Source organism: Mesocricetus auratus, unplaced genomic scaffold (assembly GCF_017639785.1).
Source record: "Mesocricetus auratus isolate SY011 unplaced genomic scaffold, BCM_Maur_2.0 Super-Scaffold_100014, whole genome shotgun sequence".
NCBI lineage: Eukaryota > Metazoa > Chordata > Mammalia > Rodentia > Cricetidae > Mesocricetus > Mesocricetus auratus.
Window position 1 is genome coordinate 32,463,711 of NW_024429197.1, and position 12,464 is coordinate 32,476,174.

Consider the following 12,464-nt stretch of genomic DNA (forward strand, 5'->3'; position numbering starts at 1 on the left):
CCTCAGCCTAGGAGTGACATGTCCTCAGTGAATAACTCTTTTGAAGGGCACATATACACAGACAGGTTCAGCAATTTGCAGTCAGGTGGGTGCTGTTGGCATTAAGAGGGTTGAGGCCAGGTATGTCTCTTAATTCCCTATGGTGCATACCACAAAAGGAATGATCTAACACAAATTGTCAGTGATGGAGGTGGAGAAATGTTCACTAAACCAGAAATGATGTTTTTTAGAAACAGTCTATGAAGACTGAGGAGTGCGGTGGGGATCTGTGAAGAAACTGCTCCCTGAGTAAGATGTGGGCCAGATCCTCATCTGGTGCCCCTTGAGCCACCGCACCCATCCTGGGGTACAGCAGGAGATTCGAACCTTACCTGGTTTGGTTTGGTTTTGGGTGTACACAGCCATGTGAGGGGGTGGGAGATGGTGGCGGGAGGCCCACAGAGGAGGGGAAGAAGGCAAAGCCAAGGCGCATGCTCCCACAATTGCTCCCCGACTCTCCTGGTAGGAGAGTCCATGGATGTGGTGACAGCTAGAGAAATGAAGAGAGGGATGAAGCCCCCCACACTGCTAGCAGGCACACAGACTATCCATGAAGGCAGCCACAAGTGCATTCGGGTGCTGGGGTTGCACTGAATTCTCTTACTTAACCCTGATAGTCACCTCTAGAGCCTGTGATGTCAGTATGGAGGAGGAAGCAGTGTCAGGCAGGATCTGAACCCACACCTCCCCCAGCCTCCCTCTCCTGCAGCCTCACATTTCCCTGCATTGGAAGCCTTTGTCCCATGCCCATACTGGCAGAACATTAGGGCTGGAGAGCACCACGCAGTTCTGACTTACGTTCGGCGGGTGTAATAACTGACTGGGCTGGCAACTGCTTCGAGGAGGAGAAGCAGACACACCAACAAGCCTGCCACCCTTAGCCATGTCCCCAAAGGCTCCCGCTTCCCTCCTCAGCACTCCCGGTGTGGCGTTCAAGGCCCTCTAGGATCTCTGCTCTCCACTGTGCAGCTTCATTGTCTTCTGCAGCCTTCAAAGCCTGTTGTCCTGGTTACAGTTCAGCTATGCAGCAGTAGCCAAGGGTCTGCTCTGGAGCCAGGCTGCCTAACTCCCAGTTGCAGCCTCCCCCTCCCCAGTGGTAGGCCTTGGGTACCACTTGGCCTAACTTGTGTGCTCTTCGGTTTCCTTATCCGCTACTTAGGCACGTACTGTGAGGGTTAAACAGGCTAATGTAGTGAAGCCCATGGAACACAGCGTCTCAGCAAGTGTGTGACCTGTGACTGTTTATCCCCCAAGCTTCCCGTGCTCTCAGCTTCAGACATTTGCATGTTCTCTCCCCGTTTCCTGGACTACTGTACCTCCCATCCCTAGTGCCTACTCTGCAGCTGTCATAATGCCTCCTCCAGGCAGGCCTCCCTGGTTCCTTAGGCCTACTCTGTGACTGCACCATCACTGTCACTGCCCTTAGCACATGGCACAATACTAACTTGGTTTGTCCTACTTTGTGGACTGCATCTAGGACCCAAGCTGTACTTTTGTACTGCCGGGGCCTGGCACATACCTACTCAAGCATCTCAACAATTCACAGGCAGCCATGGGCTGGTGATCTCAAGAAAGGGGTGGCCCGCTGCCAACAGGTCAGAGGTAGAAGCCAGCAACTATGGGGAGTTGGGCTATAAAGTTGAAAGAGGTGTACAGTCCGAGCAAAGCCGCGGACCCTTGTGGGAGCTCTGCAGGGCAGGCTCTGCAGGCCTGCCTCTGGAGAATGAGCAGCCACCTACTGAGCACCTGGGCCAGGCCAGCAGCACTCTAGGAGCTTGGTTGGTGCAGATGGGCTCCCCAGACCTCCCCACAGGCAGCAGGCAGTCTATAAAGACAGCATGGAGAGCTTAAGCAACCTGCCCAAAGTCAACTAGCCAATCAAAAGTAAAATGGGCTAGAGAGATGGCTCAGAGGTTAGAGCGCTGGCTGCCCTCCTAGAGGTCCTGAGTTCAATTCCCAGCAACCACATGGTGGCTCACAACCATTTGTAACGAGATCGGGTGCCCTCTTCTGGCTTGCAGGCAGAACACTAATAAATAAAATCTTTAAAAAAAAAAAAAAGTGTCCCAGGCATCAGCCTGGGAATCCAGCATGGGACTGATCAAGACCCCCTGAATCTGGGTGTCAGTGAGGAGGCCTAGGTAATCTATTGAGCCTTGGGCAGCAGATCAGTACCCATCCCAAGTATACACACGGACTTTGGACTCCCATAGAACAATGTGAGGTGCACTCTCACCCTGAACTCTTGGGGAAGGGTCTAGGCCCTGCCCTATATGAAATGACAGACTATGGACACCCCCATGGAGGGCCTCACCCTCCCTGGGGGAATGAGGGGATAACGGGGGGGGGGTTGGGGGGAGGGCATGGGAGGAGGAGAGGGAAAGGGAGAGGGACCTGGAACTGACTTGTGAAGCAACCTTGTTTCTTATCTAAATTTAAACTGGAAAATAAAATAAAAAAATCATTAAAAAAGTGGACCAGGACTTGAACTCAGAACCCTCCTAAGCCCTTCAGAGACAGCAGGACTGCTCCAAGCTTATGGTGCAGTGTTGGCAGTCACTGTGCTATACAGCATTCCCAACCTGCCTGCTTGCTTAGGATAATGTGTTGTCTTCAGAATCCCAGCCTGAGCCTGCAGCCACGGAACTCTGTGGGGCTCCCAGTTTTTCTCTTCGATTCTTTCTTCCATTCCGTCTCCTTTAGCAGCCAGATTCATTACCTCACAGTTCTGTGCCAGAAACATCCTTGGCTCGGCTGTTATCTCTGCTCCAGGATTTACAAGGCTGAAGTAAAAATATCGGCCTTCTGAGCTCTTCCTGCAGGTTCTGAGAACTGCTTCCAGGCTTGTCCAGGTGGTTGGGAGACTACAGTTCACTGAGGTAGAACTGAGGCACCCCTTGGCGCGCTTGTCCTCAGCAGGGCTGTCTTTAGTGTCTGGAAGCCTTTCTGGTTCCTGGGTCTCAGTGACTAACTGCTCCTCAGTGGCATGTTACATTCTGCGTCTTGTGCCTGGGATTCTCCTGCCACATCTGACTCCAGCCAGAGAAAACCCTCTGCTTTTAAGATTTGTGTGGTTAAACTATGCACATCTAAGTAATCTTGTTTAAAGGTATGTAGTATTTAAATTTAAATTGAGACATAGTAATTGAACATTCATAGAGGGTGTAGTGTGGCATTTCTGTACGTGTAATTACTGGATGACAGATCACATGTACTTCACTTTGCTGGAAATGCTGAAAATCCTCTCTACTGGCCATTTTAAACGAGTAAGGGAACCACTGCCAACCACAGTTGTCCTACTGTGCTATAGAACTTAAAGTGACCCCCCCATTTAGCAGCACCTGCATTTGTTAGCCGTCCTCTCCATCCTCCCCCTCCTCCGACACAATTTCCAGTGCGCCACTTACTCTGGTGACCACTATCCTGTTCTTTGACACACTTTTTAATTCCACAACAAGACCATGCTTGGCTTACAGCCTGCCTTTGAGAGCCCCGGCAGCAGATCTGCCCTTGCAAATAGGATGCACTGTCACCATTATCTGTGTGTGCCCCCTCTGCACCTTGCTGGCCCCACAGTGTTCATTAGCCAAAGGCTATTAAGCTCAGCCCTGGGAGCTTGTCAGCAGCCTGGCAAGCTACTGGCTTGATAACTGGGGACTCGGTCCCTGCCCTAGCAGTCTGCCTGAACGTGGCAAGCATCAACATGCCACCCTTTCCTGCTGGCCCATTGTGTGTGCCCCCAACCTATGTGCAAAGTATCTCCTGATGTAAGGGCAGTTGCCACTTAGCATGTACCTGCAATGGCCCAGGCACTGGTCCCATTTTACCCACAAGAAAGTTGAGGTACTGGGACTCTAAGAAAGTTTCCATCACAGTCATAGAGCTATTAAGTGGCTCATGTATTCTTAGTCATCTCCAGTCTGAATTCTCACACTACAATGTAAACCAATGTTTTATATTAAGTGGAATATCTCGTTTGTTTTTTTAATGTTACTTAAGTTTGCAGTAACACTTACAAATATTTCCCCATCCTTTTCCCAATAAAGCAAAGCCCTTGGAGCAAAACAATCCACTAAAGCATAGTGGTATCTTAATACAGAAATGGGCTGCTGAAGAGGCTTGGTATCCAAGCAGTTAGGAAAGGGGCAATTTCAACATATTTCTGCTAAGTTCCTTTATTGATGGCTCAGCAGGTGTTTCATTAAAACACAGAATATTTCCTCCAAAACAATAGAGAGAAACCTGTCTCGAAAAACAAAACAAAACAAAAAAACCCAGAATATTTATGGAGTCCTGATTTACATTCTAGGTTGATTTACATGGTGGGTTTATTATGCACCTTTGTCCCAGAGTATTAATTCAGCTATTTCCCAGCCAGTTGCCTCTAGATCTTCCCAAGGGATGAGCAGTGATAGTTCTGCTTTACTGAATTATCCAGCCAACACCTCAGCCTTGAGTTTATAGCAAGAGGTAAAAATCTGGGTTCAGAAATGAGTAGGGTGTGTTGTTTGGATGTTTCAAGTTGAAAATTCTGTAGGTGTGCCCCACCTGCTTGACTCCCCAGGAAGGCTGCAAAGCTTCAACTCCAGAAAACAAGATCCAGGTCTTAGGATAATGTTAGTGGCAGAGCCAAGCCTCCTGGAGGATTTAAATTGTGGGAATGCACCCTCAGAGGGAAGAGAAGGGTTTCGTGAGTGCACACTAAGAATTAAGTATTCCACACAAGTGGCTTTGTTAGCCCATATTGCCCTATGAGGAGGCTACCATTCCTCTGAGCACCTTGCCAAGAATGAGGCCTGCAAAGGACAGTTTGTCTTAGGTCACAGCCCCAGGAAGAGCCGAATCTAGGATAATGCCTCGTCACATCTCTCATCTGCTCACCAAATCACATTGGCCCTGGCTGCCAATGCCTAACACTCAAGTCTGGTTCAGGATGGCACTGTACTTGTAAACTCCTTGTGAGACAGAGAACGGGTACCAATTTCAGCAGCCTATGAGGCTTTGGCAACTCAATGGCTGACCCACTTGCCAGTCACAGGGCATGAGACACTTTGTCCTCACTCCAGGCTGTTCCCCATTCCTGAACTGAGTACTAGAGAAGTTCCCGTCCCAGAATGTGGGGTCCTGGGATTCCGCAGCACATTTATGAAGTCTAAGATGAATTGGCTCTCTATTCTTGGAATCTGGCTTTGAAAGTACCTTTAGGGGGGTAGAGAGATGGCTCAGTGGTTAAGAGCACTGGCTGCCCTTCCAGAGGTCCTGAGTTCAATTCTCATCAACCACATGGTGGCTCACAACCATCTATAGTGAGATCTGATGCCCTCTTCTGGCATAAAGTCAATAAAGCACTCATATTCATAAACAAATCGTAAAGTACCTTTAGGCCAGCTTTCCTTAAATAAGTTTACAGAATACACATTTGCAATTTATTTTTTAAAAATTTAAAGCTAGGCTGGGCGTTGGTGGCGCACACCTTTAATCCCAGCACTCGGGAGGCAGAGGCAGACAGATCTCTGTGAGTTCAAGGCCAGCCTGGTCTACAAGAGCTAGTTCCAGGACAGCCTCCAAAGCCACAGAGAAACCCTGTCTCGAAAAACCAAAAAAAAAAAAAAAAAAAAATTAAAGCTAGGCTTAGGGGTACATTCTTGTAATACCAGTACTTAGGAGGGCTAAGCAAGATTGTGAATTTGAAGCCAGCCTGGCCTGCTGCATAGTGAAACCCTGTTCAAAAAAGGAACCTAAGGATGTTTGGGACTGCAGCTCAAGAGTAAACTGCTTGTCTGGCATATGTGCAAGCCCCTGGGTTCAACCCTCTGCACCATAGTAACAAATTAAAGCACTTGTGTGTATGATTCTGTTTGTTTGAGGCAAGGGTCCTTCCTATGCAGCCAAGGATGACCTTGAACTTCTGTTCCTCCAGCCTCCATATGCTGGGATAACAGACAAGAACCTCCATGCCCGGTTTATGCTGGGGACCAATCCCAGAACTCCATCCTGATAACAAATGCTCTACCAACTGAGCTGCATCTCAGCCCGTGTGCATGAATTTTAATTTCTCACAAGGCTAATAGGGTAGGCCCAGATTGTTTTGCTTACTGGAACCACTCTTCTTGGGCAGAAGTCAAGCAATGTAGTGAGAAAGGCACAGTTTAGGGCCAGCATGTGTATCCTAGGTGTGATTCTCAGTAACCATGCATCCTCACGACACTTGATTAATTGGAGCCTCAGAGGCTGGCATCAGCCTGATGCCCCACTGAAATCACTCAAAGAAACAAGCAACTCCAGCAGCTTTCGAGTCTCACTGCAACCAGAGTTCTAAGCCACAGCCCCACTGGAACCAGAAGCTCTGTAAGGGAACCAGGGACCTCAATGTGCAGTAAACTAAGAGCCACTGCCATGCAACCTGGCCTACGCTTGCTCTCAGAACCCCAAGTGTTACAAAAGCAGATTACTTCTCATGTCACTTGACCAACATACCCCAAAGCAACAACGTAGAGAGTGTTCGGGTTTCACATGGGCCCATGCGCTTGAGCATAACAGCATGTGGCTGGCTGGAGGTGGCGTCCACAAACACAAAGGGGATGCAGATGCTTGGCTCACTCTCCTCCCTTCACTCTGTCCAGCTGCTGCTACTCTGTAGTAGCCCCACCCGCAAGCACAGTCAGGACCTGCTCTGGAAGCTTGACACCTTTCTGTGATTTACCTTCGTTGGCAAGTTGGTCGGATGTAGGATCACTTAGATTTGAGGCTCACCTCTGGATGTGTCTGGAGAGCCTTTCCGACAGTGCTAGCCAAGGTGGGGAAGACCCACCTTGAATATGGAACTATTCCTTGGACTAGGGAGCTGCACACGTGGAGACCATAGCGGGCCTGAGATGGCGGCTGAGCAATGAATAGAGGTGGTGCTGCTGTGGAATCCAGCCCTACCCCATTTCCCCACAGAATCTAGTCAGCTTTCAACTAGTCATTCCTGTTGTAGCCTTGGAATTCAACTCAGAACCCAGGACGAGGCCACTGCAGGGGAGGGGGAGGGCTGGAGCCTGCTGCTCCTGAAGTCTGGAAGAAAGTTTAAAGCACTTTTTCCCAGCCCCGCCACCCCTGGCGAGTGCAGAGGGGGCAGTAAGCTATTGGGCACACTGCTGAAACATGCTATTTTCTGTTTGAAACTGACACAAAAAGCTCATCCCAAAGGCTTGACTTTATTCAATCAGTAGAGCATGATCTCCGTGCTGAAGTGAACCCAGTAAGGTCAAGTCTCTGGAGATAGTTTGGGGCCATCAGGCAGCTGGGACAATTTTTTGGGAAGTTTAGAGGAATAAGGAACCACCAGACCCACATGTCAGTGAGAGCTCTAAGGTCTCACAGACCTAACTCCATCTCCTGTGTCCAAATGGGAGCCCCGGCCCCAGCAGGGAGCAGGTGTGTCCAGTCACCAGGGAGCTAGCAGCCTGTTCCTGACTGTGGAGTTCTTGGCTCCTCAGTGGAGAAGGGGCCTGCTCTCTGGACTGAAATGTAAGGCATGTGGTTAGACTGTGGGTGAGGTTGGGGAAGCATGGCCCCCAACTTTAACCATTCCCATCTTACACCTGGAATCTCACTTTTCCTTAGGGAGTGATGTAGGCCTCTTCCTTACCTTTCAGTCTACAAGCAGAAAGAATGGCACATGGTAGCATGAGCAGCCCGGAGAAGATCAAGTTAATACATACTGTCACGAGCAAGGAATGGGTACAGGCTTCCCTAACATGGTCTCACCTTCCACAAGAAGCCATTTCTGGAGAGACCACCCCAGACAAGTGGAGGACTACAGGGTTACAGCGGGCACCAAGCCTGGGGACAGGTGTGGCTGGGCACTTAGACAACACGAACACCAGTCAGTAGTTCCATGACTCCCTCTTTGGTGAGGAAGACCACCTCACCAGTGTTCTGGCACCAAACCTCAAAGCGTGCAGGGTCCTCCAGGGCCTTCCTGCCGGCAATGATCACGAAGGGGTAGCCAAGCTTGTTGGCATCTTTCAGTCTGTTTCCGATGGTCAGGTGGGTCCTGTCGTCCAGCAGGACCTCCCCTTGGAGCTGAGCCACTGCCTCCGTGATGTCATCATACAAGTGCTCCACGATCTCTGCGGCTGCCGCCTCCTTACTGCCCTTCTTAGGGGGGATGAGGCAGACTTGGTAAGGAGCCAGGAGGCTGGGCCAGCGGATGCAGTCTTCTGTCGAGAGAACTTCAATGGCAGCAGCCAAGATCCGAGTGACTCCCAAGCCATAGCACCCCATTTCTGCCAGTGTGGGGTCCCCATGGGCATTGGTAAACTGGGCATTGAAAATGGAGGAGTACTTGGTACCGAGGAAGAATGTGTGCCCCACCTCAATGCCTTTGGTTTCTGTCAGTGGACCCTGGCAGTCAGGGCAGATGTTTTGTGACAAGTTTTGTATCTCTTTGTTGGCTGAGAAGTGGCAGCTGGGACAGACTACAAGCCGGTCCTCTCCAATATCCACTTGTAGCTGGAATTCATGGGACATTGTGCCCCCGATGCTACCCACGTCTGCCCTGGCTTTCAGCCATCGTAACCCCAGTCTGTCAAAAAGTCTGCAATAAGCATCACACACCAGGCCATAGGTCTCCTGGGCAGCCTCAGCGGAGGAGTCAAAGGTGTACATGTCCTTCATATAGAACTCTCGGCCACGGAGAAGACCAAAACGGGGCCTGGGCTCATCCCGAAACTTCCTTGTAACCTGGTATAACAGTAAGGGGAGCTGCTTGTAGGACAGTTTCTTCTGGGAGGCGACCAGGGCTGTGACTGCTTCCTCGTGAGTTGGTCCCAAGCAGTACTCTTTGCCATGCCTATCTCTTAGTCTCAGCAGCTCCCTGCCCATCAGGTCCCAGCGGCTGGTGGCTCGCCACAGCTCAGCTGGGCTAAGGCTGGGCATGTTGATTTTCTGCCCCCCAATGGCCTGCATCTCCTGGTCTATTACCCTCACAAGCTTCTCCATGGCACGAACTGTGTAGGGCATGAGGTGGTAACAGCCAGGGCTTGCTGGGAGGATCAGACCCACTTGTAGCATCAGTCGCTGACTCTTACAGGTCAATTCGCTAGCTCTGCCCTCCAGAGAGAGCACCTGGTCTTCCCGAAGGTTCTGAGGCTGGAACATGTGGGATAATACCAAGCGCGGCTGTCTCCCTGGTGGACATTGGTGACACTTGTGGGTAACGTACCTGGAGTGCTGGCGGCTGCAGGTGGCCAAGGCAGACAGTGTTCTGCATCTCGTCAGCAGCCCTTCCATGACACCCTGGTGCCTGGAGGAAAATGAGTCATGTGTGGATGACTGTTAACTGGGTTCTCAGCATTGGCTCCAACTAATTCCTGAGATGGAAGCTCATCTTGGGAGATGTGGGTCTGACCGTGTCTAACAGCCCAGCAGATCACAGCACTACTCTTTTTTTTAAAACAGAGGAATTCAGCCAGGTTTAGTGGCACATGCCTTTAATCTCAGCACTGGAGAGGCAAAGACAGAGGCCAGCATGGTCTATACAGTGAGTTCCAGGACAGCCAGGGCAATTAGAGACCCTTTATCGAAGAACAGCAACAAAAGAAATCATGTTTTTCTGATTATGAAAATGTAACAATCTACTGTGGAGACAGCATCCAGAGCTGATGCATGGGCTCTGGATATGGCAGCCTGGGTTCTAGGCCAACTTCCCACTGGGACTTCCTGCAGCCTGGCACACTTGTCTATTTTTGTGTACTAAAGTTTTCATCATGAAATACAAATTTGCTTTGTATGTCTACTGTGGGCATTTTCTTAAAGGTGGGGAAAGCTTTCATTCTTACGTCAGTTTTTGGCACATTTCATGTGCTTGGCTGATGTTTGCTATTGTTACTCTTTTAGGAGACTGGGGAAAGAACCCGAAACAAATCAACTGTCATCCCACAGCCAACAACCAAGGGCAGGTTTCTATTCCGTCTCTATTCCCAACCTCCACTTTCTGTCAATATTGCCAGGCTGTCGGCACATCCAGTAATCTCAGCCCCTGGGAGTCAGAGGTAGGATTACCGCAAGTTCAAGGCCAGCCAGGATTACACACCAGAGTTCCAGGCCATCCGAGGACATATAATGAAACTCTGCTACAAACAAACCAACAGTATTGTCTTAACTGCGCTTCTCACCACACATCCTTGGTCAGCCTGCATCTTTACTCACTGTCCAAACTGTCTGCTGGACGTATTCTCCTCGTCTTTGGAGAACACGGTACACAGCTATTTGAGTCTCTTGACAATGGTGCCCTGCAGATCTGAGGATCACCCTGCAAGGCGCCAGAAGCACCCTCCAGCCAAACCAGAAGCCCGCCCTCATCTACTCTGCTCCTCACCCCTGCAGCATCGTCTGGTCCCCTGGCCCTGTCTATCACCTGCTCTCCACCTGACCAGCCTACATCTCATACCCAGCTATCATCAGTTTTTACTCAGCCCGCTAAAACTGCCCGCTACCGGTCCCCTTGGTTTCTTCTGCTTTCAACTTTTCAAAACACAGGCAGCAGTAGGGACAGTTTCCTGCTGCCTAGGGAGGGGGAGCACGCAGATCCCACCTGTGAGATGCCCTCCCCTTTTCCCGATCCCCTCCCTGTTCCAGGTACACACTACACGACTCAACACACGATGCAGTCAGGAAAGCTGTACACAAAGCGCTTCCAAGTGCCCGGTACACAGTAAGCGCCATAAACCTTTGGCTATTATGATACCCAATGCATAGGCTCTGGGATGGGGAGGTCATTTGTGTAAGGCAACAGCAAAGCGTACAGGGTCGTTCTGGAATGCTGCAACTCGCCTCCTGATCATACCAAGTTTCCACCACTGAAAGCGCTGTGTAAGACAGCACCCGGCTCTAAACTGTCTCGGCCTTCAAGAGGGGTGACCCTACCCGGGTAATGTCACTTCATCCCTCTTCAAAACACTAAGGCGGCTGAACCACCAAGTCATCCTCGAGGCTGCTCCAGAATGGGCCATTCTAGGAACTCGGACTCTTAAGGGCCACGCGAGGCTGACCAGGGCAGAAGCGTTGCCCTTAAACACAGCTGGGTCGGGGTGCTGAGACCAAGGACTCGACTATCCAACTGTCTGTGGTTGTGACTCCGCCCAACTCCAGGGCAGGACGCACGCCTGAAAGCGGACAGAGCGCCCGGACACGGTCCCTAGACTCGACGCGCCCTCCCTGACCACCCTCAAGCCAGCCACGCTCACCAGCAGCACTCTACACCTGCGCCGCCCGCTCGTCCGTCACTCGAGCCAGTGCGCCTGCGCCGGCTCGGTCCAAGCCCCACCTCTCTTGTTTCTCGCCAATCGGAAAGCCACATTCTCGGGAAGGGGTGGGACTCCCTGGCACCATCCTACTGGAGAAGGGCATGAGAGAGTTTCCGGAAACGGAGCCAAGGATCCCTGCTCTCCCGCCGAGATCATAGATTGGCCGGAGTCGCCACACGTAAATCACGGTTCCGGAAGTGCCCTCTAGGAATTAGCAAGGTGCGACTCCATGGTCAAACCCAGCTCTGCTTGGAGTCCGTTTTTACCGCACACTGCTAGGACCTGTTTGACTCTTAGAGAACAGGTGGACTGCTAAGTAACCTTGACTTTGGTAACACACGGGAGACCATGTTTCAAATCTCCCCTATGATTTAAAAAGCTTCGATTTGCCGGGCGGTGGTGGCGCGCGCCTTTCATCCCGGCACTCGAGAGGCAGAGGCAGGCTGGTCTACAGAGTGAGTGCCAGGACAGCCAGGACTACTACACAGGAAAAAACCCATCTCAAAAAACCAAAACAGCACCGCAGCACGGAAGCAGGGCATTAAAGAACTCAGAAACCAAGACAAAACAGGATTTTGATAAAAATTCTTTTTTAAACCAAAATTAACACAAAAATCCTTAGAAAGAAAACGTTAAGTTGTCGGTCCAAGGGTGTTACATGTTCTGGAGACAAGTTAACTTAGAAAAAAAATGGAGCGGGGAACTGGATGGTTCTGAGTTAAAATTGGTCGCCCATGGAAAGCCTTACCACCAAGCTGGCATTTTATCAATGACCTGAAGAAGGGCAGACACAGAGCCTTGTGGCTCTCTGCAGGAGAATGTTACAGACAGAACAGAGTATAAAATGACCTGAGCAGGAGCTGCATTTATTTCAGTTACTCTACTCAACAACCGCGGTTTATAGACTGCTTCAAGTGTGCTGGACCCAGGGCAAGCTACGATGACTCCCTGGGAGCTTCATAAACAATGCCTGTGATCACTAGCGTCAGCAAAGCCCTGCAGGAATGCAGGGAAGGGGGAGCTTTACTTTAGAGATGATGGGAGAGGGGCCAGGACACTCAGAGGCATGGAGCAGAACGTGATGAAGTAATACAAGAGGGATAGGCGAGTGGTGGGTCTGCATATTTCTTT

At 50.5% G+C, this 12,464-nt stretch overlaps 1 protein-coding gene across 1 annotated transcript; it reads right to left on the bottom strand.

Moving 5' to 3' along the window:
- Positions 1-7,219: 7,219 nt before the first annotated feature.
- Pars2 (prolyl-tRNA synthetase 2, mitochondrial) lies at positions 7,220-11,343 on the bottom strand. The gene is made up of 2 exons (XM_005072178.4): positions 11,274-11,343; positions 7,220-9,331 (listed from the first exon to the last, which is right to left on the bottom strand). Exon 2 carries the CDS (start codon positions 9,316-9,318, stop codon positions 7,891-7,893), a length of 1,428 nt encoding a protein of 475 aa, XP_005072235.1. The 5' UTR covers positions 9,319-9,331; positions 11,274-11,343; the 3' UTR covers positions 7,220-7,890.
- Between the last annotated feature and the right edge of the window lie 1,121 nt (positions 11,344-12,464).

Bases quoted from the DNA above. Each gene is read 5' to 3' on its own strand.
- Pars2 (XM_005072178.4), bottom strand. From the start codon at position 9,318: ATGGAAGGGCTGCTGACGAGATGCAGAACACTGTCTGCCTTGGCCACC.